General features: G+C 37.0%; 1 protein-coding gene across 2 annotated transcripts in view; it reads left to right on the forward strand.

The window, feature by feature from the left end:
- The first annotated feature begins 6751 nt into the window (after nucleotides 1-6751).
- Nucleotides 6752-14125, forward strand: part of lars2 (leucyl-tRNA synthetase 2, mitochondrial) — a 36440-nt gene continuing 29066 nt past the window's right edge. The window contains exons 1-2 of one of the 2 annotated variants that reach the window (XM_014996001.2): nucleotides 6752-7007; nucleotides 11557-11794. In XM_014996001.2, coding sequence (XP_014851487.2) covers nucleotides 11561-11794 — 234 coding nt within the window. In that variant the 5' untranslated portion in view covers nucleotides 6752-7007; nucleotides 11557-11560. Of the gene's footprint in view, nucleotides 7008-11552; nucleotides 11795-14125 lie in introns of both variants that reach the window. The other variant, XM_014996000.2, reaches the window with a different exon arrangement.

Below are 14125 nucleotides of genomic sequence, written 5' to 3' on the forward strand. Positions count from 1 at the left end.
CATCCGCCACATTGTGCACTGAGGGGAAGCCAGGCACATCAATAAACACGTGGCTTTGTCACCTGGTTGCTCTAATGCTAGCTGAAACAACATTTAGATCTTTGGTTGAACACCTGGTCAGTTTTGGCAGTGAAAGTTTCAAACTGGATGTAGCTCAACGCAAATTCAAAGGCCAGGAAATACGACGCACTTTTTCACAGCATGCCTCTTTAATGTTATTCATTCCTAAAACAGACAAATAAAACCTTTAAAAAGCAACCGCAAACTCAAATCTATCACCACGCAGCACTTAACTTCTATTTTCCTCAAGCTGTCGTGTTTCTATTTTATCTCAGCTTTCTGAAACGTTTTAAAGTTTTCGCTCTGGAAATAAGTGTGTTTATTTCCTCCCAACAATTTATATATAACGCATCAGAAACTATTATGAGATATTGACAGAACTGGGTCATTGACCAGGAGCCAAATCATGATGAATTATCTTGTTTCATCTTTTGCAGGCTGGGGAATTTAAATGCTACCTGGACGAACTGATTCCTTTTGTGCTACTTAAATGGTGTAATTTGCTCCGGAGTCCTGCCTCTCCGTGTTTGATGTGAGTGCCCGCTGAAGATAAAGATGCTCTGGCCTCAATTTACACCTGAAAGACCTTGTCCTCTTGTCCCAGTTTAATTATGACAGCACACTCAGCCTCCTTTTATTTATTTATTTTTTTTGCTTTAAAAAAAAAAACCTATTTGTTTGGTTCTCTTTCTGTAAATTCAGATACCTGTCTGTCTCTCTGAAACCCTCCCACACGCCTCCCGAAAGCGGGTCCCTTTCGCATCAGATATGCTCCAGACAATGTAGCGGCGAACAGAGGAGGGAGATGTAAATGACTTCCTTGCTCATTAATTATGCTATAAAAATGTAAATTGCTTTGGTGACAAAAATGCAAATGGAGTAAGATAAAAGTCTCCCCCTGCTGAAGGAAAGTGTATGAAAGATTCATTTTCTAAAAATGTGCCTGTGTGTTCAGGGGAGCAGGCTCTGCAGCCGCTCCTCCTTGGCCTTCATCAGCTCCACATTTTGTCAGACGCTGTTGCTCTGACCCACCGGCTCTAACACACAACCGCCTTAATTAGATGTTGAGGACTGGGTTCATGCATTTCGAGAGTAGGAGTGTTAAATCTCCTGTTTTACATCCGAACCCGGTGAATCTGACGTCTACGGAGGTTTCTGTCGCACTGCAAGGCACTGAGAATTTATCACCAAGGCAATAAAGTGGTGCCCTCATCCTTTCATTAAATAATATGGGAGTTTGTTTGAATAATTAATAGTGATGATAACAAAGCAAATAATAACAATCTAATCAGAGATATTAATTTAAGATTAGCAGGAGTTGTCTAGTTTCCGAAAGGTTTAGAGCGGTCTTGTCTTAAAAAGCTAAAGCAGATTGACATAATAATATTAGGTTGTGTAATTTTAATATGCCACACGTTAGAGCGCTTCCTGCCTAATGTGTGTAGAAGTCTCCATTCTTGATGCATGAGGCCATTCCTTTTATTTTACATGCATAGTCCGGTTCAACCTCCACATCAAGGGTCAAGCAGAGATCCTGAAAGAGTACTTTAACTGAGTGGGTTTAAAGATTTCCCCTCTAAACTCAGTGAAGCTAAAATACCCAAGTCCACACTTGCGTTGTGGCAGCTGCAGTAAGCAGCGTCTCATTGAGCGGAGCACGATCAGCCTCTTTAAATGTTTAGAAAGTGTACCACTGACATGTCTCAGCAACTGTGTTTTATCTTTTTAAGGAGGTGAAGTGAATCTGAAACATCCTTCTTTTACCTGTGAGATCCAAACGTGACTCCTGCAGAAAATCCACCTGAAGCTGAAAGATTTCATTCGTTTGAGTCTTTTAGTTGGTTTACTTGCTTTTAATTAGAAAGTAATAACTTTTTACTGACAGTTACTATTCAGTATTTTCTTTATTCTTTTTAAACTTTGTGAGCTTGTTGTGTTACACTCTGAGTTACATAACATCTTTATTAAGGAATAGTCCAATTATTTTAGAGATTTCACTTGGACATATATTATCCGACTCTTTTTTGATGCTTCTTACTCCTGACACATTTAGATTTAAATAATTTCCATTTGTATCTGATGACAAATGAGGCAGGTGACTGAAAAGATAATTAAACAATTTCAAATAAATCTAAATGTTACTCCATTAGAGTAAAACATCTCAAGTATTACCCATTTCTCAAAAATCAATGTGAAAATCCTGTTTTCACAGGTATTTACGAGATTTATATTTGGTGATGGCTTCACTGTGAAACATATTTGTGTGACAAAAAGCCTTATATATTCATACATTTTTAAACATGTAATTTAGAGACGTTATTGCAGTTTGACAAAGATTTTAGAGATATCTGTAAATGAAAGGGTTAAAACCCATCCTGTGCGATTTCCTCTTCAGAGAGTCGTATTAGGCTGCTGGTTAATCATCACTCTTACATTCACAATAATCACTCTGGGCATAAATATTACACTAATTAGGAGATCATTTATGCAAGCACAGAAAGGCAGTTCAAAGAAAAGTCAATTTGAAACATAATCATGGCTGAACATTGGAGTCAGTGGTGTGTTAATGGTTTAAGTGTTTGGTTTTAATGAAGTTGCACAAGGAAAAAAAATAAAACAAATCCAATTAAACCCTTAATAACTTGATTTCAAGGTGAATATAAATATTTTAATGCACAAACTACATTCAGAGGATAAAATTAGCATCATTAATGGTTGATCAGACTATTCAGTATTCACATTAGCTTGATAAATTGTGATTTAACATAACATTTTTCAGCACTTCAGAATCTTGTCATCAACTTTCACAATTACGACGTAAATAAATAATAAATAACTCAAGTGTGATAGGGTTCCTGGGAGACGCAGCAACATATTCTGCTGCAACGACTCGATTTTTAATCCGAGGTGCAGCTGTGCCAGATGAAACATCAGGATAGATCACGATGCGGCCCCAGAGATCCACCCAGATTGAGATTTTGTTTGCGGCTGCAAAGCTCCTCATCTCCTTTTGTGCAATCATGCTCCTCTCTTTGCCTTCAGTCCCAGTGAGAGCAGATAAGCGAGGGGCGCACAAGCCTGTTGATGTGAAATGGGCCTGGGAAATAAAAATCACACTTATCACTTTCCCTGAAACGCGGTCAACAGCAGGCAGAGACCCGTCAGCCTGCCTGTCCTCCCTCTCTGGGAGCTGAGAGGGTGTGAGATTGCTTCCTGGGCCGGAGCCTCGGTCGGGCAGATACGGATCGAGAATCAGACTCTGGGTCACAAAAGGTCAACCTTGGATAGGTAGCGACAGGCCCGCCCTCATATGCGCTCTACCGAGAACATTGCTGCCACTGTGGCTCTGGGAGGCTGTTTGTCATCTGCCGCTCTGCTGCTGACATGCAATCGGGAAAAGGGGGTGATTACCAGCGGCTGTTTGTCATGTCGGGAATCAGGAGGCGTTCGCTAATGGAACAGAGGGGTAATTGGTTGCTTTCGGCATGATTTGTTTGAGAAACACAAGTAGGCCAGCTTGACATATGCATAATGTTGCATTCCAAAAAAACAATGTTACTTTCCAGTGTAATACAGATGAAGAAAAAAAATAAAAGTGTCTTTCATTTTGTTCCATAAAAAGACAATGAAAAAGATTCATAAGGAAGAGGAACCCCGAGACAAACTGATTCCAGGTTTTATGTCAAACTTTATGCTATAAATCGCCTTAATTCATTTAAACAACCCGAGCCTCCATCTGTTCCTGCTACAGAATATAATTTTTTCTTTACATGTCATCTTGTTGGAGCATCAATTAGAAAAATAGTGACTGACTGACGTTAGGAGAAATCTTCACAGCATGTAGCGAGTGTCAAAAAATGTGTTAAAACAAACAAATGTTTTCAACCTGAAGCTAAAAACAACTTTTTTCTTACTCCCATAATTATGTTACAATATTTTTAGTTGTTTTGAAACCCACAGTAAAAAATAGGGGTGGGACAAGGAAGCCTTGGTGGGAAGATGGATTGAGCAGACAGTCCGGGAAGTGGCTCCAAAAACTGGAATGAGCTCATATGAATGTGACAGAGCGGTCTAATCAAAGTCAAGCTAAATACAATGTGAAAATGTGCAGCAAGACTTGAAAGTTAATGTTCCCGGATGCTCTCCATCCAATCTGGCTAAGATTGAGTTACTTTACAAAGAAGAAGGTGCAACAATTTCAGTCTCTAGACGTTTGCAGTCTTTAATGCAAAGCTGGTGACATCAAAAACCCTGGTACACAATTTACCTCTGCACTTTTTCAACACTTTACATGCAGATCTGTTATATATATAAATTTAGTTTTAAATTCACATTTCCAACTTCAGGTGGTGTCCTATTTGTTTTTTTTCATTTGGAAATTGGTCATTCAGACTTATTGCAAATACACCAAAGAAAGAGTCAAAGAAAAACTGTGAAAAAGCTTTTAAAAGCCTAAAACGTTACCAGACACCGTGGGTATCAATAATAGCAAGAAAATAAATATGAAATGTTTCTTGCGTCATGTCTGAGATTATTTTCTGAATGAAACAGTGACATGAATGCAATTATTGAAAAAAGATGGTCCCATATGTTTTCCATTGATAGACTAAGTGCAGAAGTGAGTATCAAATGAATGTCTGTATCTGATGATTTGGGGTTATATCTGGTGGGTTAGCATCTCCTCAGTGTCAGAAACCCATTTCCCTCTCATTTCGGCTCTGTATCCATGTCCTGTTGTGCCTCAGGCGAACACATATTTCTGCTCTGATATACGAGGGCAAGTCGGAGCAAAGCCCCAGGTTTAGCTCACTGACGTCAGGCGGAGGAACTTTCCTTCCCATTTGCTCCTCTTCTCTCTTGCAGTGAGGCAGCTTTAACGGTTTCTGTCTGATCAAAGGTAACACAACCACAGGGGGTTGCTTTTAGAAGCAACACGGTGATGAGAAGTTGGCTCCCTATCAAACTTGTGATGAAGACGAGAACAAACGTCCACATTTGCTTTATGCCGGAAATTGCAAAAGAGATTTTCTCTCCTGCTGCAAATGCGAAACATCAAACACTCGTTTTATCTTAAGTGCCCCCTTTTCGTCATGTGTTTTAAATGAGTAAACAATGCAACAAATGATGACCGATGAAAATTGATCCAAACCAACTTGGCTCTATGTTAAAAAAATAATTGCCCCCAAAGCCTATGTGCCACCTCAGCAACAACTATCGTTAATATCGTTCATTTGTTCTTGAATCTTTTTTCAGAAGATTATGTTTTTGTTGTTCTCTCTTAGCCTTCTACATGTTGTCAGATTCTAATAAAATGATTTACTGATTACAGGTCACACAGTAATCAGGTGTGAGAGGGACTTTTCCCACAGGGACAGATTAGTTTGGATCACTTTCTTCCCTTAATAAAAGAAGCTGTAGTCTTATTATGGACTCACTCATGTTATCCTTTTTATACTAATTTGTTTGTGATGATTTGTTACTGGAAAATTATCATAAAACATAAGATATTTGTAAGGGGGCAATAACTTTTCCCACAGCACTCTATAGTTACTGCAATTTTTGGAAAGCATGTGCAGATATGATAACACTTTCATAATTACATGTGGATAAAATTATTATTACCAGAATAATGAGAAAAACATATCTGAAACAACTATTGATCTCTGGAGGTTTGAATCATTTTTAATTGATTTCTGTGAGGTTTTGTTGGACTTATAAGAGCTTTGATTCTTGTTCTGTTTCTCTTTGTTTAGTTTCTCTGTTGTCTCCTCTGATGTTGTCTCTGATTGCTTTCTTCAAGCAAAGGAATAAATTCAAAGAGGAACAAGAGAAGAATGTTAGGATATTTAACCATTAGAAGTGGAAGTCCCAGCCCCAACCAGTCACTGTATGTGATCTAGTTAAAAAAAAAAAAGATTATCAGGTTTGGAGCTTTCTGAAGTAATTAAGTAAACAGAAGATCCAAAACATTGTGTACAAATTTCTAAATAGAATATTTTTGCAGGGTTTATTCTGTTTGAGATAAAACTCTAATCTCATTCAACATTAACATGCGTAAAACAAACCAAAAATACAAAAGTTTCAAAGGAAAAAGATGTATTACTTCAGGCTTCTTCAATGGAACTTTTCAGAATATTGAGGTTGAAATTAGGTAAAAATTAGAATAAAAAAAATCATAAAACACCTGCAGAAATCTGAAAAAAATAAAAACAATACAAGGCCAAAAACGTCTAATTGGTTACAAAGACTTTTCAGACATTTGAGGTGAGAGGTCTTTGGTGCTTCATTGTAACTCGCTTAGCTACACAGCTGACTGCACAGTTGAACAGCTGAAGAGGAAACACAGTTTTAATGAGCCTACAAACCCACAAAAATGACATGCACAAGCCAAGGAAGTAAAATTAGCAGACAGTGAGGAATAAAAAAGAATAAGACAGCAAAAGCATCAAATTAAATTGCCATGTGATGTTTCAGTCTGGACAAAAACTATTTTACTTTTCTTTTTATATTTGTAGTTTGCCAAAATCAAACAAACAATAACTTAAACCTTTTTCTGTTTCATTGAAGACTATAAATTCTTCAATGATTTTGCAGCAACCAGCAAAATTTCTGGAATGAACAAAAACAATGTTACTCATACACGTTGACATAAGACGTGCATGAGCACTAAAAGTTCACTAAGTTGAGCTCTGGAGAAGAAAATAAACAAAATTATTAAAGAATACTGAAAGAAGATAAAGAAGAAGAAAAAGAAACCGTTGTACACTCGTGCTGTGTCAATAAAGATTATTGAATCCAAGATGGCGGCGCCCTTGGAGCAGTCGTGATGCAGAAAAACAGATCATTTATGTAGGTTTTAAATGAGAAATGTAACGTTTTGGACAAGAATAGTAGATTATATGTTCCTATGACTAGAACGCGGAAACAAAGGAATCTGAGATAAAGTGGTAAGTTGTCTAATTCGTATATTTTATATATATTTCACACCGTCTCGATTTTCTTTCCTTTCACATTGAAACCCGATTATAAACATAATGAAACAACAAAACGACATTTCATTTAAGTGACAAAAATATGGAAACTGGTCGAGTTAGCCCTGTCTAAGTGATAGAAGATGAATTGGAGTTTGGCTTTGTGCAGAAAGAACATGTTTGATAATGGTAAATGTGATGACCCTGGAACAGAAAAGCGTTCAAAATAAACAATATTTCAGACTGAAAGTAGTGGCGAAGCCAGCAAAAATGTTCTTTTATGTAAAAAAATAAAAACTAAAAAAACGTTTTTGTGATTGACAAGCACCTGCGGTACAGAACATAATTAATCCAGGGTAGTTGTGAGATTTATATGGTCTTGTGCCTTAGGACTGAGAGTTCGAGGGTAATGAAAGCTTATGTTGCAGCATTGTACATTTTTGTGATTTGCAGTGTTTTGATTCGTCTGTGAATAAATGAGTCCCATGATAGAGAATGATGATTTTCTATTAGCTCTAGTTTTTCGATCATGGCACCACGCAGACAAATATCATCTGACTGATATTCCTACTGGCATCAAAAGTCGAGTTTCCATTTCCTGGATTTAGTTTTAAAAAAAAATTCAGTATGAATCAAAAGTTAAACAAAAAGTGTGTTGAAAGGGCAGGCGAGAGAAAAAATCAGTGAAAAGATCAGGCTATTGTTAACAAGCAACTGATTTGAAAGATTAGGTATGAAACTGCCTTGGTCAGGTCAGATTTCCTGTTGTTTACTTTGAATTTCTCTCTTTGAAGAGTTCATGTTAGGAGAGATTGTTTTTATGGTATAATCTCATACAAAAAAGATGAAATGTGTTTCTTGGGAAATATTAAAATACCTATTTAACTGACATTGTGATTGATTGTGTATTTGATTAATTAACCAGAAGAGCAGATTCTCTCCAGTTTGTTTTGTGTTTGTGTTTGTTACACTGTGATGTTTTGGTAAATGCTTCTGATGTTTTGAGAAAAGCAAATAATGATTTATTCTAAAAATAATAAAAGTATTATGGCATTGGTTTTTCAGGATGTTTAGTAGAGTCCAAAACTCATTGTGAATTGTCATACACATGCAGTCTTTAACATGATCAGTCATTTTCTTTTGATAATGAAAAAAACAAGGGAAATATAGCAACAACAACAACAACAAAAGACCCAACTGAATATAGTCCAGTGTTTCCATTAATTTTATAGATATAAAAATACTTTTTACCTCATATAAATTATGACTTTGGACACAAATCGGTGCTTTTTAAGGGAATGAAACGTGCTATTAAGGAATAGATGACTGCAGAAAGATGTTAGCAGCTGTAAGGAAGCCATTATGATGATCTGACCCCAACATGTACTGACGATCTGAGTGTTTGCAGAAGTTTTCAGTCCCTCTTCTCTGGAGACTCCCGAATGGATGTGCCCAGTCACCATAGAAACATCATCTCCATCTCTCGCTCCAGCCCACTCACTCAGAGATGTGCCCAGACTCGAGTGCTCAGCTCTCCCAGCTGCAGTTTGATGCTGCAGCGCTGTTTGCTGTGATGTTGAGCTAATACTCCAGGGAGTTTTAGTGGGAGGAGAGAACAAAAAACAAAAAACATTCCCACCAGCAGGTGTTTGGAGAGTGATTTTTAATGCTCATCTGGTTGAAAAAAACTGAGTTTTAACCTCAGGAGAGTTGTCCTCCGTTCAGGCTGGTCAGATTCCATTTATATAAGATCTGAGTGAAAGCAACATCTGGCCTGTTAAAAGTCTAAAAAATAATGTTACTGAAAGGAGGTTTAACTCTGTTTTTGAATGAAAGAAGGGAATTTATTGACTCCTAGCTCTCTTTTTTTATAGTCATATATTCCCATAACAGTAGAATCACCTTCTCCTCCCCAGCTTCAGATAATCAGTTGTAATTCTTGTATATGTATCTCATTTACATCTTTATCTCAGCTTGTTGTCAGGGAGGACTGATTGTCCGCAGCTCTAAAGGTCTTGTCGTCTGAGATCCAGGCGTCTCTGCTATGAGATTATTCCCTCCACAGGTCAGGTTAGCAGCACTTCTGAAGTTCAGTGGAGGAGGAGGAGGAGGAAGAGGGTACGGATATTGTTGTGGGTTGCCTTAGAAACCATGTTTTTGTTCACATCTGACCGATATGGTTGTGGAAGAAATCAAGTTCATATCAAACAGATTTTTGAACTTGTAGATGGCATTGTGACCTACATGGTATCATTTAAAATTATAGTTCAGGTTAAAATCTAAAAATCTAGGTTTTAGCCAGGCCCAGCTAATTTCTTTGGAAAAAATTTATTTCTTTTTTTAGACAAAATGTCAACCAAAGTGCTGTACGGTACACCGACAGCGATAACATGAAAAACCTACTAAATTCACTGAAAGTTACACAACACTGGGAGAATTATGCATGCATTTAGTGTAAAAAAAGACATACAAAAGGCCAAAATTAATTTAAAACCTTAAAAGACATAAAATCATTGTCTCAAGAATTAGAAAATAAACAATCTGTTAGTTTCAGTGAGAGAAAAGGCTTCTGGCTTGTGACCTTGCTTTTTGACCTGTATTCTCTAAAGAGAAAACTGAAGGTCGTTGTTGCTTGTAGAACACGTCCATCCACAAAGCTGTGGACAAAAAACATTTTCAGACTGATGTTAAAAAGGTGCAGTGTGAGTTTTAGGTGATCCTTTGTAACCTTTTTCCAAACTATGGCTTTAGCAGAAGGATGTCAGGTGTCCAATCAAAGGATGTCTGAATTTCATTATAGATTAGACAGCAAGAAAACCGAAAGGTGGTATCAAAACAATAGCTGCCTCGACAAAATATTAGTTCAAAGGTGTAACTGTAATTGCAACACTTAATAAAAATAATAATAATAATACATTTTCTTCCAATTTTATTTTTTTGGTTTTAATTAAGTTTTATAAACGTGACATTTTAAACTAATTTGTCATTGATTCCCATTTTGTTTTTTTTTGTTTTTTTTCCCCACATCATAAAGCTCTTTATTTGAACTGGATTGTGTATGATATGCTGGGTTTCAGGCAAGGGCTGCTTTCATTTGACTTAAATGGAAAACTGTCATTCAGTTCTCTGATCGGTCTGTCCAGGGCGCCGCAGTGACGCAGAGCCATAATCACATCACAGCAAATAAACCTCTCATTTCACAAAAAAAAAAAGAAAACCCACGCTGTTGTGTGACTGACATGGTGTGAAAACCGCCAACTGTTACACAACAGCAGCGGTGGAAAAAAACAATCCTGTGGAGAAATGAGGAGGAGAGCTGTCAGTCTTCTCAAAGCAAGAGCAAACCCATCATCTGCTCCTCAAGCCTGTAGATTTAAATAATATGAAAGTAAATCTGATTCGAGATGAGGGGATTTTTGACTTCTATGCCATGCCGCTCTGTTTGTTTTTTCTTTTGGCATTTTTTTGCATCTTTACTGCTGAAATTCAGCTTTTTCCTCCTAAATATAAATGACTACAGAAGCAAAGATCAGGCTTCTACTTTTCTTTCCAGTAGCTATAACACATAAAGAGCTATTTGTGCAAACCCTGCTTTAGTCTAAACATTAAATGCACAAGAATTTGCCAGTAAAAGAGAGAAAAGGGCTCCGGGTGTTTTCATAGAGCTAGTATTTGTGAATTTCACAGAACAAGATTGGCTTACAAGGTTAGTCCTGTTTACGCATCAAAGTAAAAGTCCCTGGGCTTTATCTGATAAACTCAAAACAAAGAGCATCAAAGAACATGCTCGCTAAGTCATTTACATAATGTAAAAACATTTTTATTTTTCATGTATTTAATAAACAGGAAAAAAAAGCAGTTTTTTCATATTTTTTTCTTTCTTTTTTTTGGCCCACCGACTACCAGTCAGAGCCAATCAGGAGAAAAGTGTGAGAGTGAAGAGTGCTTCATTATGACTGACAACTGACATTGAAACTGCAAGCTAATATGAAATATTTCCAACTTAACGCCTACAGACATGAGCAGGAGTGGAAAAACCGTTGTTTATTTTGCTTTCAACAAATAAAGAGACATGGTTCGTCCACTTCCTTCTTCCCTTCCTTTCTTCCTTTCCTTTCTTCCTTACATAACAACGGGCGGTGTGAACAAAGGACAGGGACTTAATCAATGCAAGCTTATGACCTGGGCTTACTGGGAATGCCTGACTTCTTCCTTAATTGTGTCATACCGACACATGACCGATTGTTATCAATCGATCACGTAAACCTGCAAACCAGAACTATACTGTCTTCTTGTTTTTTCTAACAAACTGCAAATTCTATTTATCCGTTAGTTTCCATTAGGTTGTTTCTATTACTAGGATCTATTAGTTTTGTACCTGTTCTGAGTATCACACCTGCACATAAGTATTTGACTCAACACTCTCCAGAAGTATCAGGTTTTTTTACAGGCAACACTCTCAACATGTCTGCCAGCTGACCTCTTGTTTTCTCTGTCCTTTCTTTCCTCATTTTTCTGAAGGCAGCATCATGCAGGCGTCCTTGAGGAGGCTGACTCCCGTCCCTCTGTGTACAGTCCAGCCTTGTCGAAGCAGAGCTGCTCTGTGGAGCTCGGCGCTCCGCTTCCTGTCCCCCAGCATCCGCACCCTGTTCAGTGAGACGGGCGTTTGGGAAAACGACTATCGACCCGAGACCAGGCGGAAAGTAGAAGAATGGTGGCAGTCGCGGATCATGGAGCAGTGGCGAAAGGATGCGCTGAACGCAGTAAGTGTGTAAATATGTTTTATTTATCCTGATGAAAACCTGACACAATTTCACAATTTGTCACGTTGTAACCACAAACTTTGTTGTTGTTTTATTTGATTGAAGTAAAAGGAAAATTGTCCATTTCACAGTTTTAAAAGTAAAAATGTAAAATTAACGGTGTGTTTTTGCATTTTGCCCGGTTTACTAATTTTTTTTTAAAGTGCTAATACAATTACCTAAGGAATTTGGTCGTCTTAGCATAAATCCAACTGTTCTGTGAAGGCCTCAAAGCATTAATCAGAGTTGTAGGGAAGATGTTTATGGTGACTGCGGAGGAGCTGCAGAGATTCACAGCTCTACTGACAGCTGTTAGTCGCACACTTCACAGTTTGCAGAAAAAGGTAGTTTTGCAAGGTCTTGTCTTTCTAAACCTCATGAACAATGAACACATTTCCAAAACTTAAAATTAGGTCTTTAGAACATATTTTTGTCATCAACTAAGAAAAAGTCCGAAACAAAATACGTTTCATTTCCACTGTGAAACGGGCATCTATCTCCCGTTGTGAGACTAAGCATCAGCTGTTTGGGGGAAAGTGACAAGAACAAGAAATTTCTTTCACTTCATGATTCTGGCAGAAGAATGAAATGTTGGGTACATCCTGGCTGGGAGGCTTGTGTGTGAGCAGGTTTTTGTCATCTTGTTGCCAAATTAGAACAAAATAACATTTGCTTTCCTGAACAAATTGTACAGAGAAACTATCATGTCTGTTCATGTAAACCTTTTTTAGTCATCATTTTAACAAGAATATCAGTGGAATAATTCCATCTGAGTCAAGTGACTGGCAGCCCTGACCCTATTGTTTAGTACTAATCAGAAATAATTATCATTGTCAATTTGGTAAGCTTTAGTTCGCATTGAAACAACACATTTTTAAAAATAATTTATAGTTAAATCAGTTTGAGGTTTTATTTATCTCAAAGTTGTTGGGAAAAAAAGTCTCCTTTTGGGCTGTGGACAGAAATATTTCTTGTAAAATGGCACTGTTTTTATTTTTGCAGTCCTTTTCTGTTACACTTGTGCTCTGGGCCTATTTCTGATAAAGTACCCACAGATCCTGTGAGCTGTGTTTTGACAGTCTGCTCTAGAGCTAATTTTGCAAGAGAGCAAATGCAGAATAAATTGAAAGTACTCATTTTTATTTGCCACAGAAAAAGTTGATTTGATTTTAAAAAATCTTTTAAAGTACTTGTTTAATATTGTTTTCACCTTTTCTTTTTCTGAGTACTGTTCAATACATTTCAGTTCTATGTTAAATTGAATTTTGATGCAGTGGCTTTCAAGTGAATACAAATAAACCTGTTTAACCACATCATGTTTGCTTGTTTAATGGCATCACATTTCAAAAATAGACATTCATAGGATGTGTTTGTCATTTTCTTTTTCTTGAGCCTCCCTGCTTTCACCCCTGTTTGTACAGTGGACACAACCCTGTTAAATGTCAGACTTTTATCTGAAATTTAAACCACAATAAATCAATTTTACATCTCCAGTGATATGGATATCATGCTCAGTTCAGCTGAGAAACAGACAAAGTGTAGAGAGGGAAATATTAAAAAATGTTGCATTAACCTGGTGACATACATCTGCACACTGCTGACCTACTAATTTCTTTAAGTACCTTTTGGTCTCAATTCATAATTCAGCCTCTTTCAGCTTAAACTGTCTTTGATTATAGTACTTCTGATCCACCTGATGTGTGTGATACTGCAGGAATTTCTGGTTATTACTCCTTCATGTATATTTTCAGTAGATAAAATAACATCAGGCTTATATAGGTCTTTTCAGGACCTTTTCAGGAAATGTTTTACATGAAATCAGTCATTCCCATTCACGCACACAGTCACACAGTATTCTTCAAAGTAGATGATATAATAAGCAAGACAAAATGGCATTACTCATCAAAAACTTCACTTGTCTGTTAGTAATTGTGCTTTTCAGCTCCACAATGAGCTCTAGCTTACAACTAAATTAATAAAAGCGACTTCAGATGAAGAGGAACATGAAAGTTTTGGAACTGAATCTGAGATAAAGTCCTAATTTAAAGCTCTTTTCTAAGGAATAAAGGGGACATATAAGATCTGATACGCCAACACATTCCCACTAAAATAGTATACATTTTCAAGCTGAATCAAATGGTGCTTGAACAAAGTGTTAGCTAAAGAATATACACAACTATATTTATCTTCCTTAGTTTCTATATTTTTCCTGGAACATATTTGGAGTTTTTTTTTTTATATGAATGTCATGTTAAAAGCGAAAATAGTTTTTAAATCGGAAAAACTTTTAGC

This window comes from Poecilia mexicana, unplaced genomic scaffold (genome assembly GCF_051168715.1).
Source record: "Poecilia mexicana isolate PSO_F unplaced genomic scaffold, ASM5116871v1 scaffold_16, whole genome shotgun sequence".
NCBI classification, from domain to species: domain Eukaryota; kingdom Metazoa; phylum Chordata; class Actinopteri; order Cyprinodontiformes; family Poeciliidae; genus Poecilia; species Poecilia mexicana.